The following is a 21,287-nucleotide window of genomic DNA, read 5'->3' as shown; positions in this document are numbered from 1 at the left end:
TCTGGCTCGCACCTTGGAGAGAGTGGTGAGGGCAGACCCAGCACCCACCCCTTTCTTGCCCCTCTATGGCTTTTACTTTTGACTTTCAGTTCACTTTTCTGAGACTCATTAACCACAAGGTTTTTCTTGAGCAAGAGGAAGGGACAGGAAAGTTTTGTGAAGGGTCTGGGAGGAGACACTCAGTTACAATAGAGATGTGTTGTGACCCCTTTAGGGTCGCAGCATTGCAAAGGCTGAGAACCACTGCCTAGAGTATATGGACTAAAGGCATCCAGCGGGGCTGGGGAGATGCCAAAAGCACCTGCAACCTAAGTGTGAGGACTCGAGTTCCAGCTCGCACAGTCACATAAAAAGCCGGCCTGTGCGGTATATGGCAGTCCTGGCTCTGGGGTATACAGCTAGATCTATCCCAAGGGCCTCGCTGGCCAGCCAGTCTAACTAAGCTCCAGGTTTAGTGAGGGACTCTGACTCAAAAACATGGTGAGGGGTGATGGAGGAGACAGCTGACACAGACCCCTGGCCTCCATCTGCACATGGGCAGGAGAGCTGCCTAGCGCAGTACTACACGCCTGTAATCCCAACAATGGAGAGGCAGATTTAAGAGGATCAAGAGCTCAAGGTTATCTGTGACCAAGTTTGAGGTCAGCCTGGGCTACATGAAAACTATCTTAAAAGAAAATTTAATCTCTGCGCCCCACCCCCCTGCAGTAGTCAGGAGAGCTGGCCTTGTACCGATCCTGGGCAACACAATAAAGCTGGCCCTGCTGGCACGGCAAAGGGTGAGTTTCTCCCTGAGGACCTAAAAGCAGGAGAGCTAGCTCTGTTCCTTGATGGCTGTAACATTGGGCGAGCTAGCTAGGGCACTGCTAGAGAGCTCACCCTGGTGGTGTGGGTGCAGGAGAGCTGGCAGACTGAGCAGTTCAGCTACCTCCCAGACCCAGATCCAGGGCTTTGAGTTGGCCCAGACTAACATCTATCTCCTCTGTGACCTGATGGAGCCATGGAGGGGCCCACCCTGCAGATCCAAAGTTAAAGTCTCTGGATATCTGCGAGGAGTCCTGGTGAGGTTCATAGTGTAGCAGAAGCCCGAGGCCTCGAACAGACTAAAGATCTTTGCAGTGGACGTTTCCAAGGGCCGACAGCGCAGTATACGGAATGATACACTGTGGCACACTACAGTTTCCACAAAGAGATTTTTTTTTTTTCCTTTTGGAGCCCCGGGAGGTTGCAAGGGCAGAGGGTAGGTATGAAGGGACTGTTAGATGAATGGGATTGGGGTACATGATGTGAAACTCACAAAAATAAATTAAAAGTTTTTAAAAAAAGAAAAGAACATTGGACGTGGAGGCAAATGCTTTTAATCCCACAAATCGGAAGCTGAGGGAGTGGAGTCGCGAGTTCAAGGCCTCTGTGAGAAAAGAGAGGAAAAGAAAAAAACAAAGAGGAAGGAGGAGGAGAAGCAAGGGAGGAAGAGGAACGGGAGGGAGTCAGGCTTAGTGCCACACCCTGTCATCCCAGCTACCTGAGAGGCTGAGGCAGGAGGATGACAAGGTCGCGGTTAGCCTTGGGGGATGTACTGAGATCCCAGTCTTGAAATTAAAAGTGAGAGGAGCCGAGTGCTGCAGCTGTTCTTTACTGCTTTGGGGGTTCTTCCTTTTCCTACCCTTTATCCTCCCCCACACCCTGCTTTACCCCCTATCACAAGACAGGAGAGAAACAAGGATAGAGGGGAGAGAAGAATTAGGAAAATCCCTGAATCTAATTTCTTTCTTTTCGTTTTCTTCTTTGACCACAGATACTAACAAACCACAACCAACTTCCCTAAACAACCAACAAGCCCTAGCAGGGCCCTGGCATTTATATACCCTTCGAAAAGTTCCCAGAATTCCAAATGTCACACAATTCCAGAAATTCCAGCTGGCAAAACCATGCCTCTGCTAGAGCACGAAGCAAATTATAATCAGCTGCTGTAGACAGTCTGAAGCAGCCCCATATCCTGATACCTAGGATTAAAAATGAAAGCATATTCTTATATTTCTGTTTTTAAAGAAACCAAAATTCCAAAATTCTCACAAAAATTCCCCCTTTCTATTTTAGGCCAGTAATTATGCTGGATGTAGTGGGAAATTATAAACAGAGATTCTTTTAAATTAATTATTTATTTTATGTCTATGGGTACATTGTAGCTGTCTTCAGATACACCAGAAGAGGACATCAGATCCCATTACAGATGGTTGTGAGCCACCACATTGTTGCTGGGAATTAAACTCAGGACCTCTGGAAGAGCAGTCAGTACTCTTAACCACTGAACCATCTCTCCAGCCTCAACAGAGACAGTTTCAATGAAACAAATGCTTTTCGGATCAGTGTCCAAGGTTTTCAGGAGACCTCTCCTGCTCAGTTTTAATCTGTACCAGTTTTGATGGTAGCCACAGATTTTAATTTCCTGTGGATCTATAAGCAAACCTGTGCCCCTAACACAAAACTTTCTCTGGCCTCCATTCTGATATTAACACATCTTTATAATATATTGGCTGATTTAATCCCACACTTTCTATAAGCCAGTGTTGTTGTTCCTTCCTGTTGGGAAACCCTGCTGACATTATTAGACATCTCTGATCCCGGTGCAAAATGGCAGACTCCCTTTGTCAGTGGGAATTCTTCTTCTCTGGGGGATCCTGGACCCCACACCTGAGGTTTCTGGAATGCCTTTCCATGCTAATGAAGGGTCTCAGTACCTTAGCCTTTAGCTGAAGTGGAAATTTCTGGTTGTATCATGGGCTGCAGACTCATGTGCTGAAGCAGACCCATGGGAAGACTTGTGATGTTTGCAGAGAGAATCACGAGGACCCAACAGTGATGCCATGCTTGCATAGCTAGCTGTGCAAGGCTTCATTGGTCTCAAGTCTTTGGTGATTGTCACTTTGTTGAGAGATGCACGTAGAGACCTTCTCCTGACTTTCCAGCTGGTCTGGTCACTCCTGCTGACTCGTGCCAATTTGGCGGAGGCCTGGCTGTTTCTGCTGTAGCTGCTGCTGCTTCGTGTTTGGTGATGTTTTTGAACTGGACTGTTAGTATCCTGACACTACTGAACTGGACTGCTGGTATCCCCACACTGAAGACTGGACTCGTCCCAAAGCACTGCTTCTAAACAGGCCCACACCCCCTGTTCTATTTGCCATCTTTTCTCCCCTACCTTTGGATGGTGGGCTAGAGGGGGCGGGGTGACGCGTTTGAGAACTGTTACAAAAGTTTCAAAAAGTCTAAACCTACCTTCAGCCAATGACCTTTGTCCACCCTGGAAATCCCTACCCCCTCCCCAAAACTCTATAACACAGTGGTTCACCCTGAATAAAGTGTATGCATACACTTTATTCACTCCAAATAAAAAAATATGCACAAGCCAAGATCATCTCAGAGAGCTTATTTTATTGAAGGCCATTGGAGAAGTCCTTTGCCCCAAGGACCTGTAACACTAAGATCCTTAGAGAAAGCCTTTTCTCTCCCCGCCTCCCACGCCTTTCCTCCCTGACAATAGCCATTTGTTGAGGTTCGGTCTTTTGCTGTATGTTATGTTAAGCCTGGGCCCCCAAGACCTGGTTAGACCCAAGTGATGCTATGTGACCTTGCCTGACTGGTGAATAAAGATGCTGACAGCCAATAGCTGGGCAGAAGAGACATAAGCGAGTTTTGGAGTTCCCAGGCCTGGGGGGTGGGGTGGGGGTGGAGGGAGACACAGGAGAAAGTGAAGAGGAAGGCGAAGGTGCCGTGGGTTAGGTGAGTTCTTGAAAAATGTGGCCCTGTGGGTTGGTCAATTGGAGTTAAGAGTAGCCCAGATGAACCATAGTAAGAAATAACTCGGGGTTATCTGTGGAAAATGAGATTCTAATAGCACAGAGGGTAGACATCTGCCCAGCTCTTGTGCTCTTTAAGGCTTATGGTAAATGATAAAAGTCGGGTGTCTTTTATCTGGGTCAACGACAGGTTAGAAACCCTGGATTGGGTTTAAAATATTTAATCACAGCCATTACTTCCAGTAAATGTCTAGTTACAGAATCAGCCTTTTCAGAACTAAAAGCCTTTTCCATTGAAATGGAATATGTATCTGCAGTATGTATCCATATATGACTATCTATAGTATGTATGTATATATATTATAGTATGTATAGTATGTGTCTACAGTATGGTGTACAGACTCTAGTTTTCCAAATTCTGCAAAAATGAAGCACAGCCATCGGCCAGATTTTATTTCTTTTGGTAGTCCTAGGGTTACTTCCAGAGTGTAATGGAGTTTGGTTATACAAAGAACAAGTAGGACATTTTCTTATCATTTCCTTGACTTGTTCTCAGGTGACAGAAATTTTCTATAAACTTTTACTGTTAACATGGTGCTTTTCATGAAATGTTTAGTCTTCTAGCACATTTCCTATTAATAACTGGTCAATCTCTTCACTTCCATGTGCCAGTAGAACTGGCAAGCATGTATGAGACTGAATGGGCGCTATGTAATGGATAGTTTCTATTTCTGATCTCCTGTTGTAACTGTATAAATAACAAGGTTGTTTCTCAATTATCCAAAATAAATTCAGCAGTTTTTATATGCAGAAAATGTATTAATTCTTGCCTTTAATCCCAGCACTTGGAGGTAGAAGCAAGTGGATTTCTGTGAGTTCAAGGCCAGCCTGGTATATATACATATTGAGTTCTAGCATGACCAGGGGTCCATAGTGAGACCCTGTCTCAAAAACAAAACAACAAAATCAAAATCCAATTTAAAAGATGAAATAAGGAAGTAATTACTCAGAGACAGGACTCAGTGTTAAGAGTATCTCCTGCTCTTCCAGAGTCTGTAAACTGACAACATGGCCACTCTAGACCATGGCTAAGCAGAGGGTTGGTATTATGGATGTTAAGGCCTTGGTAAAATGTTAAGGCCTGAGTAAGTGTTACCTCTCTAGCCTACCACTTTGTGCTGTTACCAGTATTGTAAGGAAACTCTCTTGTGTGCTATTACCAGATAACTCTCTCATGCTCTGGTCGATTGCAGATTCTGTTATGTTCTGTGCTTTGGTGTTCTTGGAAACCAATCATGATAGAAGTCAGCCGTGCTTGGTGTAGTTAGCCACAGAAGCTTGGATCTCAATCAACCACCAGGCAGCCCTTCCTGCACCTGTGTATGAGCTTTTTATGGTTTTTGTTTTTATAAGCTGTCCCTGGGTTGGACCCTGGCATAAGGGAGACACCTTCACCGATATAAGAAGCTATTTGGAACAAGACTTCCATTTTGAGTAGGGATGGAGTAGAGTTTAGCTGGGAACTGACGTCCTACTTGGCAGAAAGAGATATGTATGTGGGTAATTGACATCCTGGTTGGCAAGTTGGGTCATGAATGCTAGGCAAGGCAGGTCCCCACCGCAGTTGAACACCTTAACCAATGAGAACAGGATAATGTACAACAAAGACATGTTCCTAAGGAAGTCTCCTATCATCCCTAAATCCTGACTGGTGAAATAACTTGGTACAGAAATTTGTGGATTTCAAGGCTTAAAAGGAATGTAGGCTCCTGGCTTGGTGTGGCAGCCAGCTCCTGAGTCTGGACTGTGGCTCTGATCAATCAGTCCTGGGGCAAATGCTCAATAAACTATCCCTGTCTGACAGATCAGCGTTCGTGTGCTTTTTGAAGCGACTCCTGGACCCTAACAGTGGATATGAGAGAGAGAAGAGCCAAGAGATGCCTGGAAGAGTCTAGAGCAGAGAGAGAAATAGTGAACTAAATGTGGGCCTGGGCAGGAGAGAAGCAGGAGCAGGATTGAGGTATCGGGAATGAAGACAAAAAGTGTGGGCAAAGAGAAGATCACAAGTGAGGATGGAGAAAGCACAGCAGAAACAGCAGGGTTGTGAGGAAAAGTAAGTAGCAGAGTCAGGATGCGAGTGTGCACTCAGTTACCAATGTTTGTGATACGGAGGGAGCCTGGAGGCCAGTGTGCACTCTGTTATACTAGTAAGCCCCACAGATAGCCAGTGATAAGAGAAGTGGCTTTCTTGATAGAGGGGAACTGGCTTTACAAGTTTACAAGGAATATTGGCGTTTGTCTAGCCACCAGAACTTGGGAAAGTGGAGTTCCCTTTGCACCTGACACAGTGAACTGGGGTCACTTCTCAGCATCCACATGGCTGCTCACAACCTAATATTAACTCTAAATCCAAGAGATCCAATTCCCTTTTCTGGCCTCCAAGGGCAGCAGCCACATAATGTGCATACCTACATGCAAACATATATATATATATATATATATATATATATATATATATATGCATAAAATTAGACAAAAACTTATTTAAAATAGTCACTAAATAATAAGAGAGTTTGGGGGGGCATGGCTGAACCCTAGAGCACCTGTCTGAAATCCACCAGTGAGGAGCTTGGGTAACTTCAACAGTAGTGGGCTCGCCTAAGGTGCACAAGAGTCTAGGCTCATTCTTTAGAGCCACAAAAAATAGAGTTGGAAGAGAGCTAGGGAGAGGGGTAGGAGAGAGGTGTTAATCCTAAAACCAACAAGGCTAACCTCCTGCCAGTGTGTGCTCGAGCACAATCTGGGAAACTGGTGCAGTCATGTGTCTTCAGATGCTGATTTTCGTGCCCAGAAATCTGCAAGCATCTCTGGTCTCTATGTTATGTAAAAATTGTTTTCCATCATCCCTGATTGGTTAATAAAAGCACTAATCAGCCAGTTAGCTGGGCAGAAAAGAGTAAGGTGGGACTTTCGATTCTTGGTGGAGTTAGGGTGGGGGTGGGGTAATTCCAGAAAGAGACCAGAGAGGAAGGGCTTGGAGAACAAGAGTACAAGGTGTGGAGAAACCACGTGGGGAGAACAGGAGGATTCACAGTGAGATGGTGGTGAAACAGTGTACCCACATACATAAAATAAATAAATCATGCTGGGCAGTAGTGGTGCACGCCTTTAATCCCAGCACTTGGGAGGCAGAGGCAGGTGGATTTCTGAGTTTGAGGCCAGCCTGGTCTACAGAGTGAGTTCCAGGACAGCCAGGGCTACATAGAGAAACCCTGTCTTGAAAAACCAAATAATACACAAAAATCCCTTAAGGAATTGCAAGAAAATGCAACCAAACGGGAAAAGGAATTAAACAGAACCATGCAGGATCTAAAAATGGAAGTAGAAACAACAATAAAGAAATCACAAAGGGACAATACCCTGGAGATAGAAAACCTAAAAAAAAGATCAGGAGTCATAGACACAAATATCACCAACAGAATACAAGAGATAAAAGAGAGAATCTCATGTGCAGAAGATACCATGGAAAACATTGACACAACTGTCAAAGAAAATGCAAAATACAAAAAGCTACTAACCCAAAATATACAAGAAATCCAAGACACAATGAGAAGGCCAAACCTAAGGATAATAGGTATCGATGAGGGGGAAGACTCCCAACTAAAAGGACCAGTAAATATCCTCAACAAAATTATAGAGGAAAACTTCCCTAACCTAAAGAAAGAGATGTCTGCCGGGCAGTGGTGGCGCACGCCTTTAATCCCAGCACTTGGGAGGCAGAGGCAGGCGGATTTCTGAGTTCGAGGCCAGCCTGGTCTACAGAGTGAGTTCCAGGACAGCCAGGGCTACACAGAGAAACCCTGTCTCGAAAAACCAAAAAAAAAAAAAAAAGAAAGAAAAAAAAGAAAGAGATGTCCATAAATATACAAGAAGCTTACAGAACTCCAAATAGTTTAGACCAGAAAAGAAATACTTCCCGCCATATAATAGTCAAAACATCAAATGTACAAAACAAAGAAAAAAATACTAAAAGCAGTAAGGGAAAAAGGCAAAGTAACATATAAAGGCAGACCTATAAGAATTACACCAGACTTCTCACCAGAGACCATAAAAGCCAGAAGATCCTGGACCAATATCATATAGACCCTAAGAGAACACAAATGCCAGCCCAGACTACTATACCCAGCAAAACTGTCAATCATTATTGATGGAGAAACCAAAATATTCCATGACAAATCCATATTTACACAGTATCTCAACACAAATCCAGCACTTCAAAGAATAATTGGTGGAAAACTCCAACACAAGGAGGGAAACTACAACCTAGAAAAAGCAAGAAAGTAATCTTCCAAAAACCCCAAAAGAAGATAGTTACACAAACATATCTCCACGGATGTTAGCAAGACTCAACCCACAGACCACATGAAGATCATGAAGAAGGAAGACCAAGAGGGGATGCCTCAGTTCTACTTAGAACGAGAAACAAAAATGTTCAAGGGAGCAAATAGGGAAACAAAACATGGAACAGAAACTGAAGGAGGGGCCATCAGGAGACCATTCCACCTGGGTATTCACCCCATGTACAGCCACCTAATCTAAACACTGTTGTGGATGGCTGGAAGTGCATAATGTGAGGAACATGATATAGCTGTCTCCTTAGAGGTCAGCCAAAGACTAAAACACTCAGAGGACAATGTTCACAATTAACCACTGATATGATCAGGGGTTTCCCAATGGAGAACTTAGTGAGAGGACTGAAGGAGCAGAAAGGGTTATTGACCCCAGGTGGAAAGCGACAATACCAAACAACCAGAGCCCCCCAGGGTCTAAACCACCAGCCTGGGAACACATAGGGAGGGACCCAAGACTCCAGAGGTATATGTAGGGGAGGATGGCCTTGTCAGACATATCTGGATTCAGTGAAGACACAGCATCAGAGGCTTATCAACTTACTCTTCCCCCCACCCCTCTTCTAAAATCTCAACGCCCTTAATCAGCTTGAAGAAGTTAAAAAAGAGTCAGCGCCCCTATTCCCTGAGCTTGGGGACTAATGTGGTTAATAATGGTCTGTCTTTCTAGGGACAAGTAGTGGTTTTGTTGGAACAGGGGGGATTAGCTAGGACTTATTGCATAGCCATAACCTATTGGTAGAAATCTGTATAATTATTATCAAGATGAAGTTATAATTTCTTAAATGGTACAAAATTTACTTTGATCTCAAATTTAAGGTTTTCATTGGTACGAGCCTCTTATTAATATAAAAATGAGATGAATATTGATACGCTCATGGGCATTGTGCCTGTATAACACATTTAGGAATACAATGCCTAGACCCAGCCCTTTTTTAACTTTTTTAACTGATTTGGGACGGTTAACCTATGAGTTAAGGGACTATAGCAAATTCATGGCTTTGAGTTTATTGTTAGGGTGTTTTCCATATTTTATTTAGAAATAGCTGAGAGGAGCGAACAGACAAAAGTCCAGGTTACCTTACATGGATAGTTGGTTTTCAAAACATCAAAAGTCCATAGAACTGACGCTACAAATATTTATATATTAATGTTCATATTGATTAGAGACCTGTCTGCTCCTGACAGCTTCCTGTCGTGGATTCTAAGAAGAAATTGAGCATCCTTGGAGTTACTCCAGTTGTATGGTAACAGCCACTAGGCAAGAATTGCCTCTCTCCATCTACAGACAAATTACTGTCTAGAAAAGGACACACATGCAGAATAGTCGACTGATTATATCTGCCTAGACAGAGTAATCAGTCCTTAATAATCCTGCATCACCAAGGTCTGTCAGATGATTCTGGGCCAGAAGGCTGAAGATTTGATGCTCCAACGTTCAGTAGTATAGGGGCTCTTCAGGTGTTCAGAGGTCTCTATAAATTGGCTAAGTTTTAGAAGCTATGCTTTGTGCTTCCCACAATTATAGTTAACTCAGTCATTCTGGATTTCTGACGGGGTTGAAAATTTATAGCTATTTACTGTAAGAGAAAAGATTTGAGTGGATGGTCATCAGCTGACATTCATCCTAAAGCCAGGTTCAGAACTAAATGTTTTAGTTAGGATAGATGACAGAGGTGCTGGTTAGTCAACAAAAGGATGGACGGGGTATTAGGACTATCTTGTACCTCACTGGTACAAATTGGCATAATTATGCTCTAATTGTATTTTGAGAGAAAAGTTTCATTTTAACAGGAAGGGTGATGTGTAGGAGAAGCTAAGGTAGGAGGAGTACTGAGAGGAAGAAAAGGAGTAAGAAGAGGAGAAGAAGGAGAGGAGAAGCTAGGTGATGAAAGAGAGAAAGAGGGGGGAGACAGGGAGGCAGATATTCATGTATCTCCACCAGTCAAAGATAGTTGTTATATCTAGGTTGGTCAGTGGGTTACACCTCTGATTGTACAATTCCAAACTTATAACACTTATGATTAACATTATTTTAAAAAATGTATAAATGCAAAAAGGAAAAGGGGGCATGGGATAGGGGTTTTCTAAGGGGGTGGAATGGGGAAAGGGAATGGCATCTGAAGTGTAAATAAAATATCTAATAAAAAAATAAAAAATTAAAAAAAATAAATAGAAAAACCAAATAATAATAATAATAATAATAATAATAATAATAATATAAAAATAACTAAATCTTAAAAAAAAAAAATATTCTGTTAGGAGGCTGGAGAGATGGCTCAGCAGTTAAGAGCACCAACAGCTCTTCCAGAGGTCCTGAGCTCAGTTCCCATGTTGTGGGGACCATGTGTCTCACAACCATCTGTAATGGGATCCGATGCCCTCTTCTGGTGTGTCTGAAGACAGCTTCAGTGTACTCACATACATTAAATAAATAATAAATAATTAAACATAAACAAACAAACAAAAAACAGCAGGCAGAGTCTCAGTTACAACTATTAGGCCTCAAAGAAACCCAAATGGCTAGCTGAGGTGCCTACTTAACATATCAAGGTGGGTGTTGGCTGCTAGTCTATCTCAGTACTATCAATACCTGTTACAGAGTCCTGGCCCCCTACCCTGAACCTTTCCAGCCTCTGAGCTTCCCTTCTCTTCCCTCAGCTTTTCTGATTCCTATATAACCTCAGCCATTTTGGCTACGCTGTCTCTTGGTCTCTTGGTTCTCCCCTCCCCCGGCCCCTTTCCTTTCTTGCTCCCCTCTCTCATGGCCAAGTTCAGTCTGCTGGCCTGCTTCAGTTTGGACTTTTCCAGAGACCTCTGGCCTGATTTCTCTTCTCCTAAACCATACCTGGGAGCAGTCATGTCCTCATTTTTTCATTAAATAACCCTGACCACTCACCTCTTCTTGTCACTCTCTTTATGGGATTCTCATATCACGTCTTAGCCAAGAATTTGTAAAGTGTTGTCTGCAAATCATTACACGGCCACACGGTGGCAGCGTGGAGCTGTTTCCAAACAAGATCCCCCGCGGTTGCCTCTGCGGTATCTTGGGCTTCGGCTGCGGAGGAGGTACACCAACCTCTGCAGCTTCCTTACTTGTGGCTCTAGTCAAACCCATCGCTGGTAGTTTCTTCCTCTCTGACAGTGTCGTCCAAGCTACCTGGGAGACAATGCTCTTCCTCATACAGCCGGTCAAGTGGGGCCATATCACCAACCCAGAGACAAGGTCATGCAACACCCCCCCCCACCCCCCCACCCCGTTCTACCAATGAGACATGCCCAAAGCCTGTCACTGGGGTATTCTTAGGCAGGGACTCTACCCCTGAGCCATATCCTAAGTTGCGTTTTTACTTTTTATTTTGAGACAGGTGCCATTAAGTTGCCTAGGCTGGTTTGAACTTGTTCTGTAAACCTGGGCCTTGAACTGGTGATCCTCCTGCCTCAGCCTCATAAGTAGCTAGAATGTCCAAGTCTGGCCTATTTCCTTCTCAGATCTTTTACGTACTTTCTTTACTCAGTCTCCACCCACCCTAGCCTTACTGGTGTTTGATGGTTCTGGATTTATTCTTCCCTGACCTCCTTTGTCCAAGCTGCTCCTTCTGCCCTGTAGCACAAACGTGCGTGCGTGTCACACAGACACACACACCACACACATACACACACACACACACACACACTCACACAGACACATACACACACACACACACACACACACCACACACACACACACACACACGCGCACACAGACACATACACACACACCACACGCGCGCGCGCTCATGCATGCACAGGTGCTCGTGCATGTAGAGGCTCAAGGTCATCCCCCTCAGATCTTTTTAGTGGATTTTACTTTTTGGTGTTGCCTCCTGCCTGCCAAATAAACAATGCTGGCCCCACCCCAGCCTACGGGGCATGGTATGTGGGGGAGGAACATTTTATTATGACATACTTAGGGACAGATGGTGTCACTCAGTGGACTTCCAGTCTCATGAGTGTGTACACATAATTTCAAATGTTACATCTGCTGTGGTTTTTAAAACAAATTTTTATGAGCTGCTCTATCCCAGGGCTGGAATTCTGATGTCAGCGCCTACTTCAGATGATCCCCAAAATGCTCGTAGTTTCAGCTCCAACTTATCTGATGCCCCCTTGATGCCTCTTGGTTTTTGTTTGTTTTGCTGTTTATTCTTTTTCCATCCTTATTTATTATTTATACATGTGTGTATACACGTGGCACCCACGAGTCACAGCATGTGTGGTGTAGGGGTCAGAGGACAACACACGGTGCTCGCTCTTTCTACCCTCTGGGTCTCAGAGATAGAGCTTAAGTTGTCAGTGTGGTGCAAATACTTCAGCCTCCTAAGCAACCTGTCAGCCAACATGAGAAGCCCACGTTGGAATAATCAAGCTGCTTTTTCATGATTTTCTCTCTGCTTCTTTTGCTCTTCCTCTGTACAAAGCATCTTCCTCTCTTGCTTCCTTGGGATACTTGTTCATCTAGAGAATAAAGTTTAGTCAGTTCTAGGAACAAAAATAAGACCAATTGCACACCAGTCCTTCTAGCACTTGGGATGTATAAACACACACACACACACACAGACACACACACACAGACACACACACACACATATACACACAAATCTGTTTTTATTATTGTTTTCTTCACATGGGGTCTCTAGTAGCCCAGGCTGGCCTAGAACTCACATTGTAGCTGACCTTTCTGCTTCTATCCCCGGTGTGCTGGGACTGTAGGACTGTGCCACCACACCCCCACTTAAAACTATTTGGATTCTCGTAGTTTGTCCTTTGACACACATTTTACTGGGAAAAGCAAATTTAAACCACAGTGAAATCTGACTTCTCCTCCAGCTCGAGGTTAAGGTGTAAATGACAATAACGTGTGTTGGCAGACGTGGGGAAATCAGGATGCTGTACGTACCTGTTGGCCAACTACTCAGGACAGTGAGGCAGAAGGATTGATTGTCTCCTAGATCTCAGGACCGGTTTATGCAAAATAGCAAGATGCCACTGTGAGAATAAAATTTGAAAACAGCTTGAAACAAATAACAAAAATTCATGGTCAGCAAAGACCACCAACAACTTGTTAAACATAGTCATAATAAAAATATTAGGTCCCTCCAGGGGCAGGGTGACCAAAAATGAAAAGGCATGCAAAGATGTGCCCAGATAAGTCCAAACAAGCCCAAGTGAGTAATGGGCCATCTGGTGTTTTCTTCTCCCTTCCTCCCTTTTTGGGAGGTCTGAGATCTCATGGTCAAAGATAACTAGTCATCCTGCCAGCTCAAATGATTGTTTACGAAAATTGCTGATGTTTGAAATATCCAATCATATGTAACTGCGCCAAATTTTCCCGCTCTCCCCAACCTCTACCCATAAATATCCCAAGTTTCCTGGGCTCTGGGTTGAATCCTCTATCTCCTGCGTGAGATACGTTTTGACCTGAGGGCCCTCGCCATTAAACTGCCTCTGATGTTGCATCAAGAAGGTCTCTCGGGTGTCTTTGGGTGAGCGCGGGTCCGGACTTGAGTGAGGATCTCCCTTCGGGGGGTCCTTTCACCACCTTAAAAAGATCTGGGCATTGTGGGGCACACCTCTAATCCCAACACCAACAAGGCTAAGACAGGAGGATCATGATGCCTTTGGTGCTGCTTTAAAATGTTATTTTTTTCATGTGTATGGGTATATTTGTCTGCATGTGTATGTGTGCATTTGCATATGTGCCTGGTTCTAGCAGAGGTGAGAAGAGGGCTTTGGATCCCTGGTATGGTAGTTACAGATGTGAACTGCTGTGTGGGTGCTGGGGATTGAACCAGGTCTTACAGCAGAGGCCAGCCCGGTCTACAGAAGCAGCCAAGGCTACACAAAGAAACTCTGTCTCAAAAAAACAAACAAAACAGGAACAGCCGCAACAACAGTTAAGTAAGCACAAGCATTTGTGCTTAATAAATATTCAACTGTCCCCACGTGGGGAGCGGGGAGCGCAGAGCAACAAATCTCTGAATCTTTTCCATCTGAGATCCACACAAGTAATTCAATCCTTTGTGGAAAAGCTGGTATCACTATGGGAGAGGGCTCTAGGCTACTTGTTCATTCACGTTTCGCTAATGAACAGGTCTCACTACCTAGCTCAGTTTGGCCTCCAACTGAAAGCCATCCTCTTGCTTTTGTCTGTCTGCTTATTGCAGGCATGTGCCTGCACCCAATTTGCCTTTTTATATTTACTTCTTCCTATCATGAAGGTGAATGAAAAAAATAAATAAATTTTTGTATGTAAAGTTCCAGAGGCAGGGACATCAAGAGAGTCCAGAGTGAATATGATCCGGGGTCAGGACGTGTGAGGAGAAGAAAGAAAAGGAGAAGGGGAGAGAGGCAAGCCAGGAGAGTAAAGGGTAGGCAAAGAAAACAGGGTCCAGTAATCAAAACGGCTAGATCCTATAGAGAAATTTAAGGTATGAAGCATTTTAGGCTTAAAACCTGTTACCATCTTGCCATCCCCAAATTTAACTTATTTAGAACCAATATACAGGGCTGGAAGTGGATCTGTTTTCCACTGAAGTGGGGAGGTAGAGATAGCAGGTTCAGAAGGTTTCTTTTTCTTTTCTTTTTTTTTTTTTTTTTTTGGTTTTTAGAGACAGGGTTTCTCTGTGTAGCCCTGGCTGTCCTGGAACTCACTCTGTAGACCAGGCTGGCCTTGAACTCTGAAATCCGCCTGCCTCTGCCTCCCAAGTGCTGGGATTAAAGGCGTGCGCCACCACCGCCCGGCGCAGGTTCAGAAGTTTAAGGCCACCCTTGGAATATGAGACTTTGTCTCAAAATCAAAACAAAGATTTAAAAAAGCAACACGCAGGACTGCTACAAAAGTAGATAACTTTAAACTACACAAAAAGGTTAAAACTTGCTCCGTTAGTCATGTGTGAAGAGAAACAAAAGAACTTTCCGGAACTTTTTTCTGAGTCCCAGAGGGGAACTACCAGAAGAAATAAACTTCCGGTGTGCCACTTCCGGACAAGGCCTCTCATTCGGTGGCGCCTAGCAGACCGGAAGTCTGTCCCCTTTCCAGGCCCGCCTACTTCCGGAAATGACGCGCAGCGGGGTTGCCGGAAGAAGTGGCGAAGTTACTTTTGCTTTTCGCTCAGCAAGCGCTGTTGCTCCGAGCTACTCCCAGGCTCCTGAAGTTACTTCTGAAGTGCTGTGGAGGAGCAATCACCAGTGCGGACACAGAGGCAAGTGCTCCGGGCTGCCAGGCGGGTGGGGCTGAGCCGGGTACGCGGATCGCCGCGGGTCCCGCTCAGCGCACGCCTCCTTCCCTTACTTCGTCGCAGCTCCCGCCTCCCACACCGTTTCCAGGGCAACGGAGTAGGCGACCCCCCCTGCGCCCCCCTCAGGATCGCCGGTGCAGTCATGAGCCCCGCCTCCCCCTGGTGCACGGAGAGGGGCGGGGCCTGGAACGAGGTGGGCGTGCCTCCACGGGGCGTGGCGTAGGGAAAGCCTATGATTGGTGGGCGGAGGCGGGACACAGATGGGTGGGAAGCAAGCTGTAGATAAAGTCTGTAATTGAAGGCTCTTGATTCTTGGGGCGGGGGATGCAGAGGAATGGAGGGCGTGGCACAGTGAAGACCTATGATTGGCTTTTGGAGAATGGGAGGGGCGGGGCGGGATTTGAGTATCTGCCCCAGGGTGGGAAGGGGAGGGGCCAGGGACCTAATGGGACTGTTAGGGTCTTGGGGTCTGTATTGGGGTGGGCTAAAGCCTTGAAGAAGCCTATGGTTGAAGGGTAATGGTTGCGCCCTGATGGGAGAGGCGGAACAAAGTTAGGCTCACCTATGGTAAGAGCGCAGTTGGTGCTCACAAAAGAAGAGGAATTAGAGTTGTTGGGCTCTTTTAGTGTTAGAGCTGGGGGAACTGTCCTGGGAGGTCATGATCCGTAGAGAAGTGGAGGGAGTAGTGGGCCGGCTTGGAGCTGAAGTGGTTGGGCTTCGATAAAATGGGTGAAGTTTTTCAGGGACTAGGGCGGGGAGTCCTGTAATGTCAGCACTTGAGAGGCCGGGGCAGGAGTGCACAGTATCCCAGGACAGCCTAGGTTAGTGTGCTCCAGGGTTCTGGAGGTGGTTCAAGATGTTCAGCCACATAGTTTGGTTAGCCTGGACTGCATGAGATCATGGCTCAAGAGTCCTTGAGCGCTGGAAGGAGAGACACCCCTATTATGCCCTGTAATTGGCTGGGTCCCCTATGTTCAGCAGGCTGCTTCGTGACCCACTATGTCTTCCCCCACAAGTTCTCTGGACATTCCCGTGCCTGGTGAGTGACGGGCTTTCCCTACCCGGCCCCTCTCACAGTGATGGAGAAGCTCACTGTCTCGTCTTCCTTTTCCTAGGGAATGGTTCTCCTCAGCCCAGCACCTCCTCCACTTCACCCACTATTAAGGAGGAGGGGCAGGAGACTGATCCCCCTCCAGGCTCTGAAGGGTCCAGCTCTGCCTACATCGTGGGTGAGACAGGGAGACGGGAACAGGGGTGTGGGGCATTGTGAAGGAAGGGTGGGGAGACGGTGGCCCCTGTCTTTTGGTCTGCTTTTTCCTTCCTTCTCCGATTCATTCTTGGGAGCCCGCCGACCTGCAGATCTTTCCCTTGGCGTTGCAGCCCTGTCCTCTCACCCTCGCTTCGGGACTTCCCATGGCCTGTTCCCAGGCTGCTGTTTCTCTTTGTCGCTATCTCTCATGGCATCTGCTCACCCCAAGTCATCTTAGAGCCAGAGGATGAGCCCGAGCGCAAGCGGAAGAAGGGCCCGGCCCCGAAGATGCTGGGCCACGAGCTGTGCCGCGTGTGCGGGGACAAGGCCTCGGGCTTCCACTACAATGTGCTCAGTTGTGAAGGCTGCAAAGGCTTCTTCCGGCGCAGCGTGGTCCACGGTGGGGCCGGGCGCTATGCCTGTCGGGGTAGCGGAACCTGCCAGATGGATGCTTTCATGCGGCGCAAGTGCCAGCTCTGCCGGCTGCGCAAGTGCAAGGAGGCTGGCATGCGGGAGCAGTGTGAGTGCAGGGGTGCGGCTAGAGGGGGCGGGGGTCATCAAGGGGAGGAGTAAGTGAGGGTGGGACCTGCCACTGCGTCTGTCTTTCCTGCAGGTGTGCTTTCTGAAGAGCAGATCCGGAAGAAAAAGATTCAGAAGCAGCAACAGCAGCAGCCACCACCCCCGCCTGAGCCTGCATCCGGTAGCTCAGCCCGACCTGCAGCCTCTCCTGGCACTTCGGAAGGGACTGGCCAGGGCTCCGGGGAAGGAGAGGGCATCCAGCTGACAGCCGCTCAGGAGCTGATGATCCAGCAGTTAGTCGCCGCGCAGCTGCAGTGCAACAAACGATCTTTCTCCGACCAGCCCAAAGTCACGGTATTGCCCTGCCCGGCCCAGTGGGCAGAGCCCACCCAGGCTAGGGAGGCTTTCGCAGGGCATGCAAGTCCCCATGTGACCCTGGTCTTTTGTGTCCTAGCCCTGGCCCTTGGGTGCAGACCCTCAGTCCCGAGACGCTCGTCAGCAGCGCTTTGCCCACTTCACTGAGCTGGCCATCATTTCAGTCCAGGAGATTGTGGATTTTGCCAAGCAGGTGCCAGGGTTCTTGCAGCTGGGCCGGGAGGACCAGATCGCCCTCCTGAAGGCATCTACCATCGAGGTAATTACTAGGCTCCAGGATAGAGACCAGAGCTCACTGTAGTGCAAGCATGTCCTAACCCTTGGGGGTGTGGTCAGCAGGAGTGTCCCATCCCTAACAAGATATCTGGAGCATCCCAGCCCTAACAAGAAAGATACCGGAAGCCTCCGGTGAGCCAGCCCGGGAGAAGAGGGAAATGACCCGAGATAGAAGATAATGGAAGATATCAGATGGACAGTTAAAGAGGAAATGTGTCCCAAAGACTTCAGAGGAATGGATATTTGAGCCAAATCAGGGATAGTGAGGAAGTATTGAGAGTCAACTGTGTACAAAGTCTTAAGTGCTAAGAATCAAAACGCACGCTTTTAATCCCAGCACTTGGGAGGCAGAGGCAGAGGCAGATTTCTGAGTTCCAGGCCACCCTGGTCTACAGAGTAAGTTCCAGGACAGCCAGGGCTACACAGAGAAACCCTGTCTCAAAAAACCAAAAATAAAAAAAAGAATCAAAACTCTAACCTGTACCTCACAATAATGTGAGATTAGTGTCCTGGATGGGCCAGTAGGTGGTAAAGTTGGAGGAAGGAAAGCTAAGAATGTCTGGCCTGGCAGAGGGGTGGCAGCCAGTTGGTCTTGGCACATTTGACTCCGGGGCAGCTGAAGTACCCTGTACCTTCTCACCTCCAGATCATGTTGCTGGAGACAGCCAGACGCTACAACCACGAGACAGAGTGCATCACGTTCCTGAAGGACTTCACCTACAGCAAGGACGACTTCCACCGTGCAGGTCTGTGGAAGACACTGGCTCGGTCCTGGGGTTTCTGCCCTATTGGACCGCCAGGTTAGGCACTGGCAAGAAAAGATCATGTTTAGCAGGGCCAGATGCATGGGGGAGGCTTGGCGGTCACCTGCCACTCTGGCAGGAGATCAGGAAGAAGCACCCACTCCTAAGAGTATCCTGTGGACGGGTGTCTGTCCTGGGGAGCTCACCTGGCCATCTGCCTGATAATGGGACAGGCCCCCTGCTCATTGCCAGCCAGTATGAGCAGAGGCTTTTCCCATTCATCTTTGGGCTTCCCAGGACACCTCGGACGCCTCGCAGTATTTTTAGGCATCCACTCCCAACTCTTTTACTGCACAGAGAGTCCTAGGATCCTTCCAATGTGACTTCTTAGCACGGCAGGTGTTGGGGAAAGAAGAATTTGCCTTGTGACCCAGCCTGGGCAGCGGAGCCCCAGTGTCAGGCCTTGGAAGGTGGGACTGGAAAGGGTCTTAGGATTCCCACCCAAGCTCCTCCACTGCCTGGCCCTAGGAGCAGGCACTCCTGCTTGGGTCATCACAAGGACCCTCACACACATCTGTCGCCACAGCAGTCCAGGGTGCTGTGCCAGCCTGTCAGCTCCCATGTTCCTCTGCTAGGACAGAATCTGGCCTCCATTCTCCTCTGCCTCAGTCCATCTTCCCTCCCAGGCACTGGCTGCATTGCTCTGAGTTTGTGCCCACCAGCACAGTCCAGCATCAGGGGCTAGCACTCACTATCCCTTGCTGAGAACTGGGTGACAGTTCCTAGTTTGCCTGGAACCTACCTAGATGGTTTTGTTTTGTTCTTGGGGCTTCACTGTGTAGGTGAGGGTAGCCTAGAATTTGTTATCCTTTACAGAGAAGGGGTGGGGTGGTTGTAAATCACTCTCCTCCAAGGCCTGGCACACAGTAGGTACACTTAATGGCCCATGAGTGAATCATAGCATATCTGAGTCTGAGCAGTGGGAGCTACCTAAGGGTTCACAGTGTGGCCTAACCTGGCCCCCTTTCCTCCACCTTCATGTGGACAGATGCTGGGATCTGAGAGGATGAGGCCTTCAGGATGTGTGTGAAGGAAGGGTATGGGTGCTGTCTTGGTGGCATGGCTCCTCTGTAATAGGCACTCCCCGGGTGAAGATGGGGAGGAAGCCGGAGGAACTGTCATTGGCTGTTGTTCCTTCCCTTCCCGTTTGAGTGCCCTGGGATCAGGGCAGGTGTGGAGGCTGAGCTGGAGGCTCACGAGCATCCTTGCAGGCTTGCAGGTGGAGTTCATCAATCCCATCTTCGAGTTCTCGCGGGCTATGCGTCGCCTGGGCCTGGACGACGCGGAGTATGCCTTGCTTATCGCCATCAACATCTTCTCAGCCGACCGGCCTAATGTGCAGGAGCCCAGCCGTGTGGAGGCACTGCAGCAGCCCTATGTGGAGGCTCTCCTCTCCTATACGAGGATCAAGCGGCCACAGGTACAGGGGCTGCCTGTTCCTAGCTGGGCAGGCTCGGTATTGGAGTCAGGTGGCACGTGTTGGGGCACACTGAGCCTTGGGCCTGCCTTTCTTCTCAGATCCTGTTAGTGAGGTCAGCTCAGATGTCCCAAACCCTGGCATGGGTTCGAGGTTGGCCTGACCACTCACAGTACTGGCTTTTCAGACAAAGCTGGCTTTGCAGGGCAGGGCCGCTAACAGGATGGACTTGCCTTCCCTCCCTGGCAGGACCAGCTTCGCTTCCCACGGATGCTCATGAAGCTGGTGAGCCTGCGCACCCTCAGCTCCGTGCACTCTGAGCAGGTCTTTGCATTGCGGCTCCAGGACAAGAAGCTGCCGCCCTTGCTGTCCGAGATCTGGGATGTGCACGAGTAGGGGCCGCCACAAGCACCCCAGCTTTGGTGGTGTCTTCTTGCAGACGGACGCTTTGCCTTTCCTCCTGGGGTGGGAGGACACTGCCACGGCCCAGTCTCACGGGCTCAGCCTCAAGCTGAGCGACAGTTGGCACTAGAAGGCCCCACCCCACCCACCGAGTCTTCCAGGAGCGGTGAGGGTCACAGGTCCCTAGCCTCTGGTCTTTCCCAGCTGCCCTCCCATCCAAGCTTACACCTCAGCCTACCACACCATGCACCTTGAGTGGAGAGAGGTTAGGGCAGGTGGCTCCCCACAGTTGGGAGACCACAGGCCCCCTCTTCTGCCCCTTTTATTTAATAAAAAAAAACAAAAAACAAAAACTTGGAGTACAAGCCATTCCTGAACCCAACGTGGAGGGAGTGGGCCATCTCTGTGCCCAGGTGACTCTGCTCTTGGTCTAGGTTCCCACCACGAGGGTAGGGGGTGTGCCGCTGAAGACAGTTACCTTTTACAGCATAGTCTGAGACACTGGAGGCCAGAGGGCAAGGTGGGTGAGGCCAGTGGGAAAAGGGAAGGTCTCAAAAGGACACTTCTTAGCTAGGGCCAGGTTTCCAAAGTTGGGGACTGCGCATCTGGCCATGAGTATCATAAACAAGTCAAGAAGTGATTTGTGGGGCAACAGAAGTTATACACGAACCTGGGCGTGTAGCAACTGAGGCAAACTGAGGAAAGGAAGCCTCTTCTAGCAAAGGCAGCCAAGATAGTACCCACTGTGGCAGTCCAACTACGC

At 47.7% G+C, this 21,287-nt stretch overlaps 1 protein-coding gene and 1 long non-coding RNA gene across 4 annotated transcripts; one reads left to right on the top strand and one right to left on the bottom strand.

Annotated features, from left to right (window-relative positions):
* Nucleotides 1–12,366: 12,366 nt before the first annotated feature.
* On the bottom strand, nt 12,367–15,433 carry LOC143442153 (uncharacterized). The gene is made up of 3 exons (XR_013110165.1): nt 15,295–15,433; nt 13,143–13,231; nt 12,367–12,700 (listed from the first exon to the last, which is right to left on the bottom strand). It is a non-coding gene; the product is annotated as an uncharacterized LOC143442153 (long non-coding RNA).
* Nr1h2 (nuclear receptor subfamily 1 group H member 2) lies at nt 15,292–20,877 on the top strand. Of its 3 annotated transcripts, none has more exons than XM_034514684.2 (10): nt 15,292–15,447; nt 15,547–15,676; nt 16,465–16,522; nt 16,599–16,712; nt 16,971–17,252; nt 17,346–17,605; nt 17,706–17,885; nt 18,549–18,648; nt 19,917–20,125; nt 20,372–20,877. In XM_034514684.2, exons 3-10 carry the CDS (start codon nt 16,483–16,485, stop codon nt 20,516–20,518), a joined length of 1,332 nt encoding a protein of 443 aa, XP_034370575.1. In that variant the 5' UTR covers nt 15,292–15,447; nt 15,547–15,676; nt 16,465–16,482; the 3' UTR covers nt 20,519–20,877. The 3 variants fall into 3 exon arrangements, with proteins under 3 accessions (XP_034370575.1, XP_034370574.1, XP_034370571.1); XM_034514683.2 differs by having other exon boundaries at nt 16,962–17,252; XM_034514680.2 differs by having other exon boundaries at nt 16,462–16,522; nt 16,962–17,252.
* The last annotated feature ends 410 nt before the right edge of the window (nt 20,878–21,287 follow it).

This window comes from Arvicanthis niloticus, chromosome 1 (assembly GCF_011762505.2).
Source record: "Arvicanthis niloticus isolate mArvNil1 chromosome 1, mArvNil1.pat.X, whole genome shotgun sequence".
In the NCBI taxonomy this organism is placed as follows: Eukaryota; Metazoa; Chordata; class Mammalia; order Rodentia; family Muridae; genus Arvicanthis; species Arvicanthis niloticus.
This window is presented reverse-complemented; position numbering and strand designations above follow the sequence as displayed.

Excerpts from the sequence above, each read along its gene's own strand:
- Nr1h2 (XM_034514683.2), top strand. The coding sequence starts at position 16,483 with ATGTCTTCCCCCACAAGTTCTCTGGACATTCCCGTGCCTG. Across the intron at positions 16,713-16,961 it reads CAGCTCTGCCTACATCGTGG|TCATCTTAGAGCCAGAGGAT; the intron begins GTGAGACAGGGA and ends GCTCACCCCAAG. Across the intron at positions 17,886-18,548 it reads TGAAGGCATCTACCATCGAG|ATCATGTTGCTGGAGACAGC; the intron begins GTAATTACTAGG and ends TCTCACCTCCAG.